The 16,227-nt window shown below is 42.4% G+C and overlaps 1 protein-coding gene across 12 annotated transcripts in view; it reads right to left on the bottom strand.

Annotated features, from left to right (window-relative positions):
• ADGB (androglobin) overlaps window positions 1–16,227 on the bottom strand; it is a 244,834-nt gene that overhangs the window by 37,888 nt on the left and 190,719 nt on the right. For all 12 annotated transcript variants that reach the window (XR_009762282.1, XR_009762281.1, XR_009762283.1 and 9 more), the window contains one exon: window positions 1,585–1,769. Coding sequence is in view for 8 of the 12 variants with exons in the window: in XM_061624063.1 (XP_061480047.1) it covers window positions 1,585–1,769 (185 nt within the window). In the remaining 4 variants the exon portion in view is untranslated. The remainder of the gene's footprint in view (window positions 1–1,584; window positions 1,770–16,227) is intronic.

The following is a 16,227-nucleotide window of genomic DNA, read 5'->3' as shown; positions in this document are numbered from 1 at the left end:
AGCCTTTTATACTGTTATCCTCTATCTAATCCTCTTTCAAGTTGGTGGCCATCAGTGCTTCCTTTGGGAGTGCTATAGCTTAACTATGTGATGTGTGAAGAAGTATTTTCTTTTATCTGTCCTGAATTTTCCAGCATTTGAGTAGCATTTTGTCCACCTTGGCACCTAATGATTTGTGGTACATTAATGACCAGAAAAGTGGGGAAAAAAAACCTCTTTTCCAAGTTACAAATGCTTGTTTCCCTGCCCATCACTTGAGAATGGTTGCCAGTTGCCACAGGTAAGCAACAATGAAAGTGGCTATGTACAAGCTTTCTGCAATCCTCAGTTGCTGGTAGAAAATTCAGTAACCGTATTTAAAAAAGGATGTAATCCCAAATTTAAAATATATGCATCTCAGTTGCATCTTTTTCTCAATGGCACCAAAGTGTTAGAATTGGTTCATAAACTACTGATGACATATGGGACTTCAGAGTCTATTAATTGTTATACGCCATTAATACTGCCAGTACATTATATTATTCTTTCATCAAAATGAAGCACTTGAGGCGCTAGGCAGAAACAGGAAATCTAGACGGAAGCCCAAAGGGATTTTGTGCAGAATTAGAATTGCCTAGCCTACTTGGATAAGCAACAACCCACCTGAAACAATGTGGATGGAAGCAGGTAATGAAAATAAAAATTAAAAACAACTTGAATTGATCTTAAGTAGATGGACATTAGAGAACACCTAAAAAATATGGCAATGTATTTCCACCAACAAGTGGTGGGGTAAAGAAAGGGGATCTATTAAGGGTAATTAGCAATCATGATGATAACAGTGGATGATGCAAATTAAATACATGCTATATTAAGTTTTAAGACCCTCCTGTGGCGCAGAAAGACCTCCGTGGCGCAGAGTGGTAAGCAGCGGTAACGCAGCCGAAGCTCTGCTCATGGCCGGAGTTCGATTCCAACGGAAGGAGGAAGTCAAATCTCCGGTAAAAGGGGTCGAGGTCCACTCAGCCTTCCATCCATCCGTGGTCGGTAAAATGAGTACCCGGCATATGTTGGGGGGTAAAGAAAGGCCGGGGAAGGAACTGGCAATCCCACCCCATATATACGGTCTGCCTAGTAAACGTTGCAAGACGTCACCCTAAGAGTTGGAAACGACTCACACTATAAGTGCGGGGACACCTTTACCTTTATATGAAGTTGTGCTATATGTGTCAGGCGGCAGAACAAGAACCTATCAATAATCACAAGTGTGACATTAGTGATGCAAACTGTGATTGGTATTATCCAGTAAAATTAAGAATTATAACTCATGCTATCGAGGAGAAGAACATGCTGCAGTCAATTAAATTATACAGTAGCTCAAGATAGCCACCTAGCTGGCTAGACCTGAAATATGGCACAAGACAATGGGAGTTTTAGCTACAGCATTTTTTTTTTTGTATATGGGGGGAAATAACTAGAGTGTGAAAATATCCTATTTTTTATCACTTACTTCTCCATCCCGGAAAAATACAGAAGAAATCTTCCACATACAACACCATACTGAACATTGTTACTGTATTTAAAAATTCATTCATTTATGCTTACCTGTGATTCGGGTCTAACAACAGTTGGGGTTTTTTCTTTAGCAGCCTTTTCTGCCTTGTCAGTTGTTTTTTCCTTCATTTTTCTACTTGCTTTGGAAGAGCCTGCAGATTTTTGTCCTTCCAGGTTGCTGTGAATGTCTGGGCTTAGGATGTTTACATTCTCTTCATGTTTTTCAATAGGATGTGCTGTGTACATTTAATTGTTGTGTTGAGATTACAACAATGACAATCTAATTAACAATGGAAATATTCAGAAAACAGCTAACTTTTCCAAAAAACCAGTGTAAAAGGAAACCCAAGAGTGGTGCAAATGCTGTAAATATATAAACTTTCATTTAGATGAACAGTTTTTAAATTCAGACTGGCATTCTCATCTGAAAGATTTGGGTTGACATATCTACTATCACACCAGCAGAACACTGGCACATTGAAATGACATATTTTCTGATATTGTGCTGCTGACTTAGCTGCTGATATGCACAAACCAAAGCACCTATGCTGCTATTGCATGATCAAGTTAACAAACATTGTCTCAAGAATGATCCATGAAGCTGACAGAGAACTACCAACTCATGATTCAAGAAAGGTTATACTTAGGCCATTGGAAATATTGTTTGAATAGAACACAAAAACATTCTAGTACAAATTAAAGCCACTTGATATCAAAGGGACTTAAGTGTGCATACCTTGGTGCTGGATTGTGGCTAATATGTTCTGCCCTACTGCACTATCCTTTCAGCAATGTTTTCTGCAGCCACCTGCAGCCACTTGGTGTTGGGCTGTTGACCCATAGGCAGTACTGTCTCTAGTTGTTTTCCATAAAGCCTGCAAGTTTGGAGAAGTAACTGTTATCTCCTGGCCTGAGAGAGAGCAGACATCCAAGGCCAGCGGTTGTCATGGTAACGTGAGATAACAACTGGGAAAGTTCTAACAGAGTCTGTAAGTTGTGTCTTCTGTATTTTGCCTCTGAACTGAGAGGTTGTCTTCTGTGTTTACCTTTGGAGAGAGATGTACCAGAAGGGGGGGTGACTGAAGAAACTCTACATGTTTTTACTCTTAAGCCTGTTGGCCCTAATGTCTTAATAAAGACTCTTAACCTGATCTAATGCATCTGAGAAGTTACTTGCTCAACTTAACTCCAAAGTAACGTATGCTGTGTCACGCAAGAACCGCCACCATCAACACTTGGTGCAGTAGACTGGCAGATACACTGAGAACAATCCAGACAAAGTTAGGCATATCAAATCTCATTGATTTTAGTGGAAGACACTTAAAACACATCCTGTTGAAATTTGCAGAGGGTAAATGCATATGAATGTCTAGTTCACGTCACCAATACCTGAATTCAATATATTGCTTTACATAAATTGGAATAGATAGCAGAGATGAGACAGCCACAAAACAAAAGAGAAAAAGGATAATTAAACTGCAAGTCAATCTTAATTGCAAGAACATTTAGTATTTATTCCTGTTAGAAAATCAGTGATTATACAGTTTATTACTTTTACTTCAAACGCTGAAGCCAACAGAAAAACTTTCTTTGATTTTAGTGCTGTTTTTACAAGTAGATGTCAACTACGAAACAAAGTGTAGTATGGTTTTTATTATTTGCAAAAGCAATATTTATGGTTAAATAATATACATGAGGCCAATAGTAATAAACACAAAGTCATTCAAAGACAAGATTTTTTTTTTAAAAAATTGAGATCTTGGGATATAAACCAATTCAGATCTTGGAAAAACAGAAGGAAGAAATGATAGGTCTACTGGGCATAAACTGACCCTTTTCTCATGCACAAACTGCTGTAGATGTACAGGACCAAAGCATGGTACACATTACCAGGTTGTGCTCCCCCCCCCACCTAAGTTGCAAGTCTATTGTCATGATGAAGAAAAATTAGGCTGAACTGGAGATCATGCTTAAGAATATCTGTGCAAATCTATTTCCCTCTACCTATGTGGAGTGACTAGATGTTGTAAATTTTGTGAGACTTACTGGAGCCAATTAGAGCAGAACAAGCAATGTCTTGAATTGTGAGTTAGGGGCCCAGGCCCTCCCCTCTCTCTCTTTTACGCGCGCACGCACACACACACACCGAGAGAGAGAGAGAGGACTTGTAGTCCGAGATACAGACAAAAGTGCTCTTTCAGCAGCTACAGGTGCAGAGCTTGTTCACAGGGTTAATCTAAAGGACTCTAGGAAGCAGAAACCTAGTAGACCATCTACAAACAGAAACTGTATGAGTCAGTGTGTGTACTGTGAGAGGCTGCATGAAAGACAGAAGGGCAAATGCCCAACATATGGGAAAGAGTGCAAAGGATGTGAAAAGCAGAACTGTTTCAGGCCTAAGTGCTGCAGTAGTCCAGATAAGGGAGAAAAAACAGTACATGCAGTGATGAGGGACCAAGACCCTAAAGATGAGATCTTCTGTGTAAATTTCACAGATTCCCAGCCCAACAGGATACACACTTTACAGAAAAAAGCTGGGAACAAGTCTGCCACATTCACAACAATAATGCTTAGAACAAAGACCTGTAAACTTCCAGGAGGATTGCGGAGCAAGGGATTGCAATGTCCCTATTGACCAGCAATATCAGAATGGAAAAAAGTTACCAAATACTGTTAATGTATAACAAATGAACTATGAGGCCACTGGGAAAGTGTCTATAAGAAATCCAGGGAACAAGAAATGGTACTGCCTGGAATTTATCTTGATTGACTGCCTCTGCTGGGCAGCAGGGAAGTCCAGGCCATGGATTTAATTACAGAGCAACACCATAACATCCTCCAGGTTACAGAAGAGCAAGAACAGACATTAGGCTCCCTGCCAAACATTCCATCAAGATATAGAGATATATTCCAGGGCACTGGCCTCTTTGAAGGCAAACTAAAGTTAGGAATAGACCCACAGGTCCAGCTAGCCCTGCTGGAGTCACTGAAGAAAGAATCAACAAATCTGAAGAAAAAAGGCATAATCACACCAGCTGAAGTAAGCACTGACTAGATCAGCAGCCTATTAATGATCTAGATGTTATTAAACTGATAATCCTCACTGATACAAACGCTTTCAATAGGGCACTCAAAAGAAGTCACTATCCACTGCCAACAATCCAGGATGCACTATCTGACCTGTCTAGGGCAAAAGTGTTTACAGTTTGCGGTGTCCAGAATGGATTCTAGCATGTGCAACTGGATGAGCCATCCAGCCCTTCACAACCTTCAGAAGACTCTTTGGCACGTAACTGCTGGTTACAAATGCCCATAGGAATCAGCCCTGCTTCTGAAGTTCTCCTGCAGAAACGGAACCAGGCACTAGAAGGGTTTCAGAGCATCTAGACTTTGGCTGCTGATACTCTTGTCACAGAAGGGGATGATAAGGAATAGGCAATATATGATCATGACGCCAAACAGCAGCAACTACTAAACAGATGTAGTGAAAACATTATTAAACTGAATTCTGACAAAATACAGTTGAGAACAAAGGAACTCTGTATTTGCAAATCTGTTGACCTTCGTAGGTCAACCAGACCTGGAGAATGTAAGCGCTATTAGGGAAATATGCAGGCTACTGGATGCCAAAGGAGTCCAGTGCCTTATTTAGTTAACAATCTGTCTAAATTCTGTGCACACTTGCTTGTGAGCCACTTAGGTTGTTAACACACAATGCAGCCTAGGAATGGACACAGACCCAAGAGACGTTCAAAAGAATTTAAAAAAATAATTAGTGTGTCTCCAATACTCAAGTATAATAACCCAGCTGAACAACTGGTAATGCAGTGTGATGCTTCAGAAGGTGGTCTTGAAGCAGTACTGATGCAGAATCAGCAGCTTATAGCTGTTGCCACAAAACAATGACTGAAACTAAGAGAAGTGCTCAGATGCAAAAGTTACTACTATTATTATTTGGACTGGAATGGTTCCATCAGTTCACCTTTGGACAGAGGGTAGATGTGCAATTAGATCGCAACCATTAGCTTGTGTTTATATATGGATGGAAATTGAAAGAGTGTCACATGAAACATGTGGGGTGCTTTCTTTCCCAGGTAGTAGCAGCATTGGTGAGTGAGTTCCTCAGTGCAAGTGGAAGGAAAAATCCTATGAGAAGGATTGCTCCTTTGCTCCTCTTGGTACTACTGCCACCACTGTCTCTTCCTCCTCATTCTGCTGCTGGGTAAGAAGGCATCTTGTGGCCACAATCTCCTTTCAGATGAGGCAAGTGGATGCAGGTTGCTTTGTTTCCCAGGAGGAAGGAGAAATGGCAGTAGCATTGTAATAATCATCTAAATAAGTTGTAGTGTAATAGCTATTTATCTGCTGCTATACTACAGTCACATGTATATTCAAAGGTGATCTCAGTATACTTTCACAATGTTTTTAGCCACATATACATCTGTCTAAAGGGTATTTGTCAGGCTGGATCTACCCTATACATTTAAAGCAGTGTTATATCACTTCCAACAAGGCTTCTCCCCAAAGAAACCTGGGAGCAGTAGTTTGTTAAGGGTTCTGTAAGCTGTTAGGAGACCCCCTAGTCTCCTCACAAAGCTACAATTCACAGAGTTCCCTGGGAACAGGGACTGGTAAACTGTTGCGGAATTCTTTTGGTTCAGGTTTGCGTGAGTTCTCCAAAGTGGCTAGGCCCAAAATATATTAGTAAAATGTATTAGTGGAACTGCTGAAATTGCACTTATAAAGCTAGAAGAAGAAGAAGAGTAAAGGTTATAAATATATGCTTGCTTTAGAGGTCAAATACTTATCAAAGGAGATATGAAGAAAACATAGGGAAGGGGTTGGAGTAGTTGCTTCATGGAAAAGGAAAGGAAAAGTTATCTTGATCTGCATATTTTAGAAGATATAATAATGCTTATGCCAAATAAAGTATATTGATGTAGGTTATTGTGTTGATTGACATATGCTTATGTATAATCATGTGACAATTGTGTAATCAATGTTACCTTGAAAAGAGTATATAAGAAAGTTGTGTGGATCATGTAAGGGGGGCTTGCACAGAGACTTGTTCTCTGTGTAACTCCTCCAAGCAGTTGCTTGTTTTTAATAAAGGCCTACCTTTTTGCTTTAAGCCTGTCTCAAGATTATTATTTAAGGGACCCCCAGCAAAGAACCCACAGGAGAAGTACAAAATTCTCCAACAACCACTCTGGAACTGTAGCTCTGTGAAAGGAATAGAGGTCTCCTAACAACTCTCAGTACCCTTACAAACTAGTTTCCAGGATTCTTTGGGGGAAACCATGACTGTTTAAAGTGGTATAATACTGCTTTAAATTTATAGTGCAGATGGGGCCATAATATATACATGCTCATGTCTGACTTTAAAAAGTCTTAGTCTAGAGTTGCTCCATTTGCAGATGAAATAATTGGAGAGGCATTTGGGTGGATTTTCAGGGGTGGGGATGGTGGGGCACAGAATTTGGGAGGCAAAAAGTACCCATCTCTAGGTTTGCAGTGGCTGGTGGCAACCTTCCTCCTGTTGTACGATGATGTAGTGTTACATGGGAAAAGGTTATGGAAGGAGAATTGAGGCCACCGGTTGCTGGGTGGAGCATTGTTGTTGCTGCCTCAAAAGATGGCAATTAAATTTTTTTTCACATACACGTACTTTCAACTTGTAAAAGCCTCCCCAATTCAGCCAAAGATTGTTCTTTCAGAATTTTTGGCTTATCCTTAATACATACTGTTATGAGTTTGGGGGTTGGAATGGATGATCCCTGTGAGTGCCCTTCCAGCCTCTGATTTGGAATCCTGTGCTTTGGGGTGAGGGGCTGGCTCTGCTGGAGTTTATTTTGTTAAGTTAATAGAGTGGCCAGGTTGTTAATGGGTCTATTAGGTGCCCAGCAACTGGTGAATGGGCCAGGAAGACCCTTTTGTCATTAAAACTCTTCAACAGAGTCTCCCCCCCCACCCCGGCGGCTAGCAGAGGTTTGTGCTTTGAGTGTGTTTTAGAGTTGTCTAGAGAAAGGCTGGGGGCAGGCAGAGAGGCTGTGTCTCTGCACCATGGCTTTAGTATGCCTCCTGTAACACCGATGGGAAAGCTGGATATTGGACTGCTGATGTCTTGAACCTTTCCATCCTAAACTCAGGTTGGAATGTGTGTAAATAAATAAACCATATTTCATAAAGACACCACAGTCTCCACTGATCTTATTCCCAAAGGAAACCAAACCCTGGATAAGCACAGGGACCCCTGAAATCTCACTGCTCAAAGATTGGGGAGGTGTGCAACAATATGAATCAAGCAGCCAAAACCATAAGGAATTTAAATGAACTACAGGAAGCTAAAGGACACTAGGGATGAGTAAGAATTCAGCTGAATTTGTATTTAGCACCAGATTTTTCAATGGACTCTATATTTTCCATCTTTGTGGGGCAATCTTGTTTGCTCTGAACCTCAGCTGCTTTCCCCCTTCATGAACTTAAAGGAATCATACAAACTGCAATATAATATGCAGTGGTTAGCATGCTGAACTATGACTAGGGAGACCCAGGTACAAATCACTGCTTAGCCATGAAGTGATTTCAGACCAATCACTCTCTGCCAGCCTAACCAATCTTACAGTGTGGGGGAAAAAAAAGAAACTCCTAAGACACCCCAAGTTCCTTGGAGAAAGGGCAAGAGAAAAAAGTAATAAAAAACTCAAGATAGTCCATAGCCAACTGTGCTCTAAAGCATGGATGTTTCCATAAAGTGGAGGATTGGAGTGGGATACTGTTCACTCCACCTCCTCCTCCATGGGGTAACTGGAGCACTGCCTGCCACTTTCCTTGCTCCTCTTCTTCCTGACCTCTTCCTTCTCTTCCAGACTTGCCCTGATGCTGCAGATATTATGCTTCCTTTGAGAGGAAGAGCAGGATATAAATTAATTAAATAATAATAAATGCTTCAAATAAAAAACCAGATGCCAGCATTGGAAAAAGCCAGCACATCTGGTAGGGGATAGATGTTCACTCTGCTGCCTTACCAGTCCTGGAGGTGCACCTTCGTCATGACAATGCAATTCCTGGACTTGGATAGCCCTTCAAATGGAGGGCTCTCTGGGGTAAAAAAGGGCACATGATCATCCTAGTTAGTGGCATTGTTCAAGTGGCTGGATTTGGTCTGTAGTACAAATGTTATCTTCTAGGGAAATTATTCTGAAATAATGCTGTTCCATGTATATTTTGCAGTGACAAAGATATATTGTCAACATCTCTGAATTCATTTACTATGCTGCCTCCTGTTTCATTCTGTCAGTGATTTCTGCTAGTGTTCATGCAAATGTGATTTTCTTGATAACCAGGAATATGCTTTTGTTAAGGCACTTGCTGGAAACGACAGCACAATCTCTTTGGAACTATGGTTTCACATCATGACACAGGTACTGACACTTCTTAATTATTGCCAATACATTTTTATTCAATGTTGATAAAGTAACCAGCCAACAATATGAACAGTATATAAAGGCAAATACTACTACTGCTCTAACAGGAGCTCATTATGGCTATTAGATTCTGTTTGAAATAAAGCTTAGTTGACCAACACAGCCACTTTCACAGAACCATTCATGTCCCCACTAAAATGGTGTTTGTGTTTTCTTTTCAGAAGGAAAGAAAAGATTAGTTAATTAGAATAGGCCAGAACTGAAGAGCTAGGCAAAGCAATACTACTCAAGCAAGACAGGAAAAAATGAACCAACACTCTGGGGGAGAGGTATTAAGAGAGCTTCCTTTGGAGTGTTAACATTTTCCTGCTTCAAGCAGTAGGAGGAACACATTACCCACCTGGGCATATCCTAGAGCCCACTGGAGAATTTAAGTTTCTCAGGCAACTTACTTCAACTTTCTCCTTTCCTCTCTACATGCTGTTTCTATCCCATTTTGTGTTGGAAAACATATTTATAAAATTGTGCTATGTGGCTGTCTCTGGTATAACTGTATTGACTCGGCCTCTTACCCTAAACCTATGTCCATACAATGATTATAGGGCAACATAAGAAATCAAAACATTATAGGAGTTGTGTCCTATATTATCCTATCCTAAACCGTCATTGAGTGGCACTGCTGCATAATTATTTGTTGTTGGAGGGCTTACTTCTAGGAAAAGGTATTAAAAATGTATGCATTCCCCTTCATCTTAAACAACTGCTGCAAATTTCACTTCAAAAACAAAGTGTTCTGCCCTAATTAGTTAATTTGGACACTAAAATGTACTGCAGATGGCACTGTTGCCTCATGCTATGAAGTATCAGGATGAGAGCTGAAAGCCTGTAGCATATTTTTTCTCTTTTTTGCACTTATACAATAGAGTTTTCTGAAAATTATCAAGTGACATGAATGTTTTGTCCATGCAGTACTATATCAATATCTTTGAATAAAAAATCATTCTGACCATACCTGGCACATTTGCAACTCTTCTTGACAGCCTCTTTCTGAAAAAGTATGTTTTCAAACTAAACTGGTACTACTACTTTTCCAAGTTAAATTTAATGATACACTCTCATGAAGATTTTCTTTTTTAAAAAATAAGCAAATAGTGGTTTGGATCCTAAGAACAGTGAGTGGGCCACAGTGAATGATCTTACGAACAGTCAGCCACAAGGAAGGTGGGCTGGTCAGCTGACCCCAACGAGCCCCACATGGAACACAGTCCATTGTTGACAGCAGCACAATCCCAGGCAACAGCTTCTTTTCATAGTTTCAGCCACAAGGGAGGTAGGGCTAGTCTGTCTTAGACCTGGATGGAACATCCCCCACCCTCCCCATAAACAGTCTGGTGGATCCTTTGGCATACATAACTATTCGAATCATTCTAAAAGATGGTAAAAAGAATTAAAATCATTTTGGTACTTATTATGTCAAATGGCACTATAGAATAAGAAGTTGGAAGACCTAAAAATAAATTATGACATCATTCCAGCATGCAGTTAATTTTTAATTGTAAGCTTATATTTGTTCATGTTTACAGTTTAAATTTTACAAGTTTAAACATTGTTTCAGTACAATCATTTTATTATTAATGCTTTTAAGCCAGGTTCAGGGTCTTTGTATTAATTTACAAAGCCCTCAACAACTTAGGTCCAGGGTATGTTAGGGGCCACCTGAACCCTTATATCCCAGCTTGATCATTGAGATCATCTGCTGGAACATCACTGGTCGTCCCCTAAGTTGGCGAGGCTCTTTTGACAACAAACTCGAGCCTTTAGTGTCATTGGCCCAGTCCTGTGGAATGCTCTACCAAGAGATTCAGCAGACATCTTCTACTGTGATTTTTAAAAGCCTGCTGGAAACTTTTCTATGTTACCAGGCTTGTGCAAACAATTGAGACAATATTTTTCTGCAATAGTTAGTTGATTGATTTCTGATTTAAAATGTTTATATGGTTTTATTATATGTTTATACATGCATACAGTGCCTTACATACCTATATATACATAATGCAATAACTAAGAATTAATTGCTTTCATATTATAGCCAGTTCCTTTGGAGTGTCTCATTGAACTTAATAGGGCTTACATTTGAGTAGACATGTATAAGATTGTGTTATAATACTTCTAATGTCTTGATATGAGGGGTAATAAGCTACATCAGCATGCAGAAAAAAATGTACTCCAACAGAAAGTTGGATAGAACTGACAGAACATTAGTGCATTAGTGGAAGTCAAGCCTACTATCCTAGAACTACTTACTAGGGAGTAAGTCCCATTGAAATTCATGGGACTTACTTCTGAATAAAAATGTATAGGCTTGCCCTGTAACTTAAGTACCATAATCTTAATGGACTTAAGCACAATTAATTTTCTTTGGTTTGATCCCTATATATATATTTAATAAATTTGTATGCCACATTTCAATAAAAGAGACATTTGGTCTTACTGTGAAATTGGTCTTCTCTGTGCTTGTCAAAAGATGATATTAGGTGGGTAGCTAGCTCCACCTAGCGGTTGAAGGCGAAAGAGCACTGTTGAAGTTTTTTTGCAGGTCCATTCCTGGTCTGTGCCTGTTCCTGCCTCAGTTCTCAATGACAAGCCCATAAATGAGTAAGACAGGATAGAAACACACTGATAGAGACAAGACCAGCAGTACTCATACACTCTCTGCCAAAGGCCTACTAGTGCTTATAACGGCAGCCCAGCCCTCCCAGGGAGTGGCCCGGATATAATCTTTTGACATGCACAGAGAAGACCAATTTCATGGTAAGACCAAATGTCTCTTTTCCTGTGCATGTAAAAGATGATATCAGGTGGGACATACCAAAGCTGACCCATGTAGGGTGGGAAAATCGCTGGGCGGCGGCTACTATTGGGCTGAGGATGTGCTGTAGCACTCTCCTCCCAAAGCTGATGCATAGGCGTCTATTTTGTAATGCTTAATGAAGGTATTGGGCATGGCTCATGTTGCTGCCCTACAAATCTCTATTAGAGGGGCATTGTGAGAAAAGGCCGCTGATGTGGCCACCACTCTTGTGGAGTGAGCCACTATCCCGGCTGGCTGGGCTAGTCTTAGAGAGGCATATGCCAAAGAAATGCGTGCTTTGATCCACCTAGCTAGTGTAGAAGTGGATACCTTATTCCCCAGAGATGCTGGGTGAAAGGAAACAAATTATCTGTTTTCCAAATTGCCTTTGTCTTGGAAATATATACTTTAAGGGCTCTCCTCACATCAAGAGAGTGCCAGGCCTTCTCTGAGGGATGAACAGGATTAGGACAGAAGGATGACAATACCAGTTCCTGTTGGCAATGGAAGGTAGACAGTACTTTGGGATGAAAGGAAGGGACTGTGAGTAGGACTACTCTGTCCTTATGAAACACAAAAATTTTTATGGACAGATAGGGCATTCAGCTCAGACACTACGGGCTGAAGTAATGGCCACAAGAAACAAGACCTTAAAGGATAGCAGACGGAGAGAAACTTGACTCAAAGGTTCAAATGGAGGTCTTCGAAGGGCTGTTAACACTTTGTACAGATCCTATGTTGGGTAGCAATGAACCTTAGGTGATGCTGATATTGTTGCCCCCCCTGAGGAAACGTTTGATGAAAGGATGAGATCCAAGTGGATTGTCCAGAGATCTGGAGAGTATCAATGATAAGGCTGAAACCTGGCACCTCAGGTGTTAGGTCTGAGGCCCAATGATAAGCCATCTTGCAGGAAAGAAAGAATTTCATTAACACCCACTTCCTGAGGAAGAATTCCTTTTTTCTGTGACAAGGATGAGAAGGCCATCCATGTGCCTTTGTATATTCTGATTGTGGATGGGTATCTAGAAGCCATAATGGTTTCCAGTACTTGTGGGGAAATGCTTTTCTTTAAGAATTTCTTCCATTCAAATTCCATACATGAAGCGCCAACGACTCCGGGTCTGCATGAAGAAGCTGCCCCGAGAAAGCAGGTCCTCCCTTACTGGAATTTTCCATGGCGGTTGCATCGACAGTTCGAGGAGATCCGGAAACCAAGGTCTCCTTGGCCACCAGGGAGCAACTAGTAGAACTGCTGCCCTCTTGGCATGGAGCTTTTGGATCACCCTGGGAAAAATTGGTAGTGGAGGGAAGGCATACAGCCTGCCTGGAGGCCACTGGGATGTTAAGGCATCTATCCCCTCTGCCTCTGGCATTGCATACCTGGAGAAGAATCTCCTTACCTGCTGATTGCGGCTGGTGGCAAACAGGTCCACTTGAATTTGGCCGAAATGTGCCACTATCTGATGAAAGACCCCTGGGTGAAGCATCCATTCTCCCTGATTCAGTTTCTCTTGACTGAGCCAGTCTGCTTGGCTGTTGTCCTCCCCCTTGAGGTATTCTGCCACTACAGAGTCCACATTCTTCTCTACCCACTGGAAGAGGAGAGAGGCTTCCTTCTGGAGGAGGTGGGAGTGTGTGCCCCCTTGACGGTTTAAATAAGATTTGGCTGACACGTTGTCTGTTCTGATGAGCGCCCCTCCTAACCATCTGCCCTCTGCAAAGTGTCCGAGAGCCAGATGAATTTTTCAAAATTCAAGAAGATTGATCGGCAGTATGGATTCCTGTGATGACCATGTACCCTGAATCATCCAACCATTGCAGATGGCTCCCCACCCTGATAGGCTGGCATCTGACGAGATCAGGGTCCGAGGGGGATCCTGGAATGGAAAGCCTCTTAACAGGTTGGGTTTGTGAGTCAACCATAACAGTGACTGCTGGACCCATGGCAACAGAGCTACTCTGCGATGGTGTTTGGATGCTACGTCGCTTTGGAAGGGTAGGAGTGCCCACTGAAGTGTGCGGGAATGATGACGTGCCCATGGTGTAGTTTGGAATGTGGAAACCATCAATCCCAGAAGGGCTGCTAATTTCATTAGATCTGCTGAGTTGGAAGACAGGACATCCTACGCTGCTTTGCATATCTTGTTTACTCTTTCTTGGGACAACCTTCAGAGACCCTTCTGTGAGTCTATCGTCGCTCCCAGATGTATTATGCAGTGACACTGAAAGAGTTGACTGTTGGATTCGTTGATCAGGAAGCTGTGGTCCTTTAGGCAGACCAAGATGATATGGAGGTCCTCCCAGGCCTTGTGCAACGATGGGGAGCGAATCAGAAAGTCATCCAAGTAAGGGAAGAGATTAATTCCCTGTGTCCTGAGATGTGCCACCAAGGCAAATACGATCTTCGTGAATGCCCTGGGGGCAGATGACAGGCCACATGGCATAGCCCTGAATTGATAATGGTCTTGCCCCATGGCAAACCGGAGGTATTGCCTGTGAGGTGGGAAGATTGGAATGTGGAGGTAGGCCTCCTTCAGGTTGATTGAAGAGAGAAAGTCCCCCTTCCTGAGGGCCTCCTTGACTGAAAGCAAGATGTCCATGCGAAACTTGTGGTATTTTAAGAATCTGTTTTGACCCTCCAGTACCGCCCTGAATTATCTGTCTTTTTCGTGATGGTGAAGAATGGAGTAATTTCCCCCAAATCAATCCCCTGCTGGGACTTTTCTCTATAGCTGCAATTTGTATGAGATGGGAAACTGCCTGCAAAACTCTTTCCCCCGAGTGGAGAAACTGACAGTGGGAATGGAATGAATCTCGCCGGAGGGGTGGAAGTGAACTCCAACTATAGGCCGTACCAAAGGGTGAGAAGAACGCATTGATCTGAAGACGTGTCCTTCCACCAATGAGCAAAGCATTGGAGATGACCCCCCACTGGCAGGATGGTGGCATCAGAATTGATGCTTATTTCCCCGTGACTGGAACCCAAATCCCGATTGACTGGGAAAGTGTTGTTGAGATTTAGGCTGGTTGTGTTATCTGTTCCAGAAGGGATGGCTGGAGCGGGCATCCTTCAGGCTTCCATATGGCCTGGAACCTTGAAAGGACTGAGACAACTGATATGGGTGGAATGAGCAACAAAAGGACTTTCTGTCATCCCTTTTCCTGGAGGATGGCATTGACTTTTTCTTTTCCTTAGTCTCCAAGACGTTAGCTAGGGCATCATCCCCAAATAACTTGCCTCCCACATAAGGCTCTGAGGTGAGATTTTAACGGGCTGCAGGGTCTGCCTCCCAATGATGCAGCCAAAGGGTTCTTCGCATAAAGACACCTGCCGCCAGTGACCTTGCTGCAAACTGCATGGCATCCATGGATGCATCTGCCATGAAAGTAACTGCCTGAGAGACCTTCAGCAGAGACCTGCATATCCGGGCCACGTCTTGTTGTGGGCCATCCATCAGGTCTTCCAACCAGAGGAGGGAGGCTTAAGCAAACACGGAGGAGGCTGCTGCTGCCCTGATTGAGAGTGCACTAGCCTCATGAACCCTCCTAAGCCCCTGATCCATTCTGCACTCAGTGGAATCCTTAAGGTACGCATCCGAGTCCTTCAGATTCAAAGATGGTTTCAGCAAATTCACAATGGGAATGTCTATGAGTGGGACTTTCAGCTGGTCCATGATAGGCTGCTCCAACGTATAATATTTGTTGGCTATCAAGACCGACTTCTTGAATTGTAATGGTACGTCAAACTCTGACCTGAACACTTTTGGGAGAAGAGAAGGGTGCTTCATTCTAGATTTGGTTTTTGGATCCAGACACACCGCTGAGACAATCGATGTAGAGGAAGCAGGAGGATCCTCTGCAGAAGTTAATGTAAGGGCTTCCATCGCCTTGCATAGTAGGGGAACGAGGTGTGGCTCCTAAAATATCCTAATGGATGAAATCTCTTCAGATTCAGACTCCCCACTCCATTCCTCTTCGTCCAAGGTCATTAAATCGCTGTCTGGGTCAAGAGGTGTCTGTTCTGGGGGCGGAAAGTACCTGCCCTGAACCGTGGCATAGGCATCGGAGATGCATGGTTCGGTGGAGGAAGCGAAGTTGCAACTGAGCAGTCTGTAGGTGGGCCCCGTGATGGCTGTGATCCAGATGGAGCCTGAGAGAGTAAGGGCGCTGATACTTCCTGCGGAAGTACTCAATGAATAGACGGAGAGGACAAATCTCTAGCTAGATCCATTAGGAAATCTCTGAGTTGTTCCTTTAGTTGTTGTATCGAGTGAGCTGAGAGCTGTAACTGAATAGGCTGAGCTTAAGAGTAAGAAGACTGCTACTAGCCATGATGGATGTGCTCTGCCACCCTAGTCAGAGGCAGCATGCTTCTGAAAACCAGTTGCCAGAAGCCACAGGAGGGGAGAGTGT

Source organism: Rhineura floridana, chromosome 4, assembly GCF_030035675.1.
Source record: "Rhineura floridana isolate rRhiFlo1 chromosome 4, rRhiFlo1.hap2, whole genome shotgun sequence".
Lineage (NCBI taxonomy): Eukaryota > Metazoa > Chordata > Lepidosauria > Squamata > Rhineuridae > Rhineura > Rhineura floridana.
The sequence above is the reverse complement of the archived record's forward strand: the minus strand, read 5'-3'. Positions and strand labels throughout refer to the sequence as shown.